At 38.2% G+C, this 5,168-nt stretch overlaps 1 protein-coding gene across 1 annotated transcript; it reads left to right on the top strand.

Moving 5' to 3' along the window:
* The first annotated feature begins 2,467 nt into the window (after positions 1–2,467).
* Positions 2,468–4,341, top strand: LOC113305851. Its single transcript, XM_026554846.1, has 3 exons — positions 2,468–2,570; positions 3,114–3,469; positions 3,703–4,341. The coding sequence occupies exons 1-3, from the start codon at positions 2,468–2,470 to the stop codon at positions 4,339–4,341; spliced, it is 1,098 nt and encodes a 365-aa protein (XP_026410631.1).
* Positions 4,342–5,168: the final 827 nt, after the last annotated feature.

Here is a 5,168-nt window from a genome sequence, read left to right as displayed (position 1 = left end):
CTTCTTTAGATCAAATCCTAGCTCGTCTTCCAGTTGCAGCTCCTACACATGCCTCCCTTGACTCTGATTTAAACTCATCAAATCAGAACAATCCGTTTGAAGATGGTGGTCATAATTCTGGATTTCATCTCACCACAGGTAACTTTCTTCGTCAACCGAAAATTGATTTTCCTAGATTTGATGATTCCAATCCTAGAGGTTGGGTTAGAAAGTGTGAACGTTATTTCCTTCTTAATTCTGTGGATCCGACGAAAAAGGTAGATCTCGCCTCTATCCATTTAGATGGTAAAGTTGATGCTTGGTTCTTAGATTATTTTGAAGGGAAACCATTTATAGCGTGTGTGATTTCGTTTCGAAGATGTTGTTTATGATAATTATGTTGGTAGTTTTAACAAACTCGTTCAAACATCGACTGTGGAGGAATATAACAAACGCTATGAATCCCTGAAAGCAATTATGAAATCTGAATCTATCTGAGGATTATTTTACAATGAGTTTTCTAAGTGGGTTGAAAGAAGAAATCCGTAATCCAGTACAAATGTTTAAGCCAACTAGTGATACTGGAGCATTTTATCTAGCTCGCATTCAACAAGCATCTGTGGAGAGTTCTGCTAGAAAATATAGACAATTTCCTAGACAAATTAAACCATCATCTAGCTCTTTTTCACCTTCCACCACCTTTAAACAATCCTTACCTCCACTTACTAATTTACCTAAACCATCATTTTCCTCAGACAAGCCCATCATTACACATCATATTACACCAACAATACCTCCAATCAAACGCCTTACTCCTGCAGAAATGCAAGCTAGGCGTGACAAGGGTCTCTGCTACAATTGTGATGCATTTTATCGTCCTGGTCACCGTTGTAAAACCCAACAATTATTCATGCTTGTGGCCCCTGATGAAGATCCATCTTCTCCCTCTTTGGATGAATCTGAAGAAGAAGAAATTTCACCTACAACTTCAGTGGATACAACTATGGAAATTTCTCTCCATGCACTGACTGGGGTGATCACTCAAACTACTATTCGAGTTCCAAGAAAACTCAATAAGAAGGATACTTTAGTTCTTATTGATACAGGTAGCACTCACAATTTTGTGGATTCTTCTCTGGCTACCAACTTAAATTTACATGTTGCACCTACTGGTCAAATGCTAGTGACAGTAGCAAATGGTGACACCACTATGAGCCAAGGCATCTGTGAAGGGTCGAACTGGTCTATGCAGGGCTATGCTTTTTCTGGTGATTTGAGGGTCCTTCCATTAGGGGGATGTGATATGGTTTTAGGTGTGGACTGGCTGAGACAATTGGGGGATGTATTGTTCAATTTGGATGAACTGAAAATTTCCTTCCTTCATCAAGGGAGACAAATAACACTAAAAGGTAGTTCTTCTACTCCTTCTTGCAGCATGATCAGTGGTGAGTCATTCTTGAAATTTCTTAAAAATAATACCCCTACAATCATTGGTCAATTTTTCTCTTTATCTGCCACCCCCATTGCCCCAATACCATCTGAAATTTCCTCACTTCTAGACAACTTTCAAGATGTCTTTTCTACACCCACTACACTACCTCTTTCTAGACAATTAGACCACAAAATACCCTTAAAACCTAATTCAGTTCCTGCATCTCAAAGACCCTATAAATGCCCATATATCCAAAAAGCTGTGGTGGAAAAATTGGTTCAGGAGATGTTAGATTTTGGTCTTATTCAGGATAGCCATAGTCCTTTTGCTGCACCAATTTTGTTGGTTAAGAAAAAAGATGGCTCATGGAGATTCTGTGTAGATTATAGGAAACTCAATGACATGACTATCAAAGATAAGTTTCCTATTCCACTTATTGAAGAGCTTTTAGATGAACTCAATGGAGCTATAATATTCACTAAACTGGATTTAAGAGAAGGGTACCATCAAATTAGAATGCACCTGGATGACATCTATAAGACTGCCTTCAAGACACACCATGGCCACTATGAATTAAAAGTAATGCCATTTGGTCTTACTAATGCACCTGCTACATTTCAGGCCCTCATGAACAAAGTCTTTCAGCCATTTTTGAGGAAATTTGTTTTTGTGTTCTTTGATGATATATTGATTTATAGTCATTCCTTGGAGGAGCATATGGTTCACATTTCTCAAGTACTTACCTTGCTCAGACAACACTCTTTATATGCCAATTTCAAGAAATGTTGCTTTGCACAACCTCAATTGGCTTACTTGGGCCATCTCATTACTACTGATGGAGTTGCAGCTGATCCAGAGAAAATATCTGCAATGCAACATTGGCTACAACCAACTAATCTGAAGCAATTGAGAAGGTTTTTAGGTCTCACTGGTTATTACAGAAGATTCATTAAGGGATATGGCACCATTAGTAAACCACTTACATACATGCTTAAGAAGGATGCTTTCTAATGGTCTCCAACTGCATTACAAGCCTTCTTGGGTCTCAAGACTGCAATGACTACTGCTCCAGTTTTGGCCCTCCCAAATTTTTCCTTACCATTTGAACTAGAGACTGATGCTTGCTCTAGAGGAGTTGATGCTGTTTTGATGCAGTTAGGTAAACCCATTGCCTTTTTTAGTAAACCTCTTGGACCCAAAACTCTTTCTCTACCCACTTATGAAAGGAACTATTAGTCATAGTGATGGAAGTACAGAAGTGGAAACATTACCTCTCCCATAATCAGTTTATTATACATACTGATCACCAGAGTCTAAAATTTTTTATGGAACAAAGGATGACATATGTGATGCAAAAAAAGTGGCTAATGAGATTGCTGGGTTTGGATTATATGATTCAATACAAGAAAGGCAAGGACAACACAACTGCTGATGCTTTGTCCAGATTACCTTATGCCTCTACTTGATATTCCATTTCTATGACACAACCCTTATAGGCTCAAGACATTATCTCCAGTTATGAAGAAGACTCCACTGTCCAACAAACTTCTTGCTCAACTGATAATTCATCCTGACCACAAGTTTTTCTCCCTCACTGGTGGAATCTTGAGGTACAAGTCTAGATTATATATTGGCTCTGGCAAGTAGGTTAGAGCTTCAATCCTGCATTCAGTGCATGCTTCTTCTGTTGGTGGCCACTCAGGTATGTGGGGTACTTATACTAGAGCTAAAACACATTTGTATTGGACAAAGATGAAACAAGATATCATCCATTTTGTTGCCACTTGTGATATATGCCAATGCAACAAAAATGAGCATTCTGCCCCAGCTGGTCTTCTACAACCACTGCCTATTCCTAACAGTGCTTGGCAGCACATCTCCATGGACTTCATTGAAGGATTACCACTCTCCAACAAGAAATATGTGATACTAGTGGTGGTAGACAGACTCACCAAGTATAGTCATTTCATTGCTCTCAGTCACCCATTCACTGCCTTATCTGTGGCTAAAGAATTTCTTCATCACATTTTCAAGCTCCATGGATTACCATCCTCTATTGTATCAGACAGGGATAAAATCTTTATCAACCACTTTTGGCAGGAGCTGTTCAAGTCACTTGGCACCACATTGAACCTTAGCACAGCATATCATCCACAATCTGATGGGAAGACTAAGAGAACCAATGCTTGCTTGTAACAATACCTCAGATGTATGACTGGTAACACTCCTAAACTTTGGGCTAACTGGTTGGCTTTATCTGAATGGTGGTTTAACACAAACTATCACACTAGCGTAAAAATGTCACCATTCAAGCTTTGTATGGATACACACCACCTCATTTGGTTTTTCCAGTTCATACTACTACCTCTGTAGCTTCTGTTCAAGAATACCTTCAAGAAAGAGACCACATGTTGCAGCTACTAAAAGAAGACTTAGCCAAGGCTCAAGATAGGATGAAATACTTTGCTGATAAACATAGGAGTGACAGGTCATTTGATGTGGGTGACATGGTTTTTCTAAAGCTTCAGCCTTATAGGCATAGTTCTGTAGCTTTGAGGAAGAACTTCAAACTATCTTCAAAGTACTATGGCCCATTTGAAGTTTTGCAGAAAATTGGAGTTGTAGCTTATAAGTTGAAATTGCCAGTTGGGTCAAGGATTCACCCAATCTTTCATGTGTCTCAGCTGAAGAAAAAGATTGGTTTGCATCTTCCTGTTACTTCCTCTCTGCCACTGGTGGATACCTCAGGCTCCTTCATTGTCACTCCACTTGAAGTTTTAGCATCCAGGGTGACATTACGTGCTGATGAACATATCCCTCAACTTCTCATTCACTGGTCTAATTCTACACCAGAAGAAGCAACATGGGAAGACACTTCTCACATTCAAGCTCAATTTCCTAACTTTATCCTTGAGGACAAGGATGCTTAAATGGGGAAGGTATTGTCATGGGCCTTTGGCCTACTCATTCCATAACGGGATAGATTGTCTCAAGCCCAGAAACAAGTTTAAATCTGTTTTTGTCTTTAAATTCAGTTAGAGTGGTTTTTTAGGAAATCTTGTTTGTAATCTCTAGATTAGGGAAACTCGATCCAACGGTCTTATTTTGTTGTTGAGGATTGGGTAATCAAAAACTATTTATGTCCAATCATTTTATAAGAGGGATTAAGGAATGAATAAGCAAAATCAGGCTCAACCAATTGGAAGAGTAGGTTACTGAAGTTGTTCTTCAGTAATTGTTGTTGATTCACAACAAATGGAAACAAAATCCGGTCAAATCACAAAAATTATTATTATTATTATTATTATCGAAATTATTATTATTATCGAAATTATTATTATTATCACCAAAAATTATTATTATTATTATGGAAAAATTATTATTATTATTCAAAGTACTAAGCACCAAGACGTATCATTCAACCAAACAATTAACTTCACTCATCGACCATTCAAACATGCATTGACACTTAACAAAGAGGAGATAGACACAACATTAACATGATATGGAATTGGACCGAACATTACCTAGAGCTAATAAATCAATATACAGAGTCCTACCAAACTTCCGTGCATTAGCTGCCTAATCATGGAATATGGATACACTGATACCTATATGATATTCATATGCAAGATGCATGCGATGACATAGATAGATAGCTTATACAATGCTTTGGGAAGTTGGCTAAAGACCATGACACGACATAGCTAACACTAGATGCAAACAACATGAAACCATGACCTATGTAGGACTAAGA

The sequence above is a fragment of the Papaver somniferum genome, chromosome 8, assembly GCF_003573695.1.
Source record: "Papaver somniferum cultivar HN1 chromosome 8, ASM357369v1, whole genome shotgun sequence".
Taxonomy (NCBI): domain Eukaryota; kingdom Viridiplantae; phylum Streptophyta; class Magnoliopsida; order Ranunculales; family Papaveraceae; genus Papaver; species Papaver somniferum.
The sequence above is the reverse complement of the archived record's forward strand: the minus strand, read 5'-3'. Positions and strand labels throughout refer to the sequence as shown.

What these genes read in the sequence shown, in the direction of transcription:
- LOC113305851 (XM_026554846.1), top strand. Translation starts at nt 2,468, where the DNA reads ATGACTACTGCTCCAGTTTTGGCCCTCCCAAATTTTTCCTTACCATTT. An exon ending in TGCTGTTTTGATGCAGTTAG is followed by an intron (nt 2,571 to 3,113) that starts GTAAACCCATTG and finishes GTGGCCACTCAG; the next exon opens with GTATGTGGGGTACTTATACT. An exon ending in ATGGATTACCATCCTCTATT is followed by an intron (nt 3,470 to 3,702) that starts GTATCAGACAGG and finishes CTATCACACTAG; the next exon opens with CGTAAAAATGTCACCATTCA.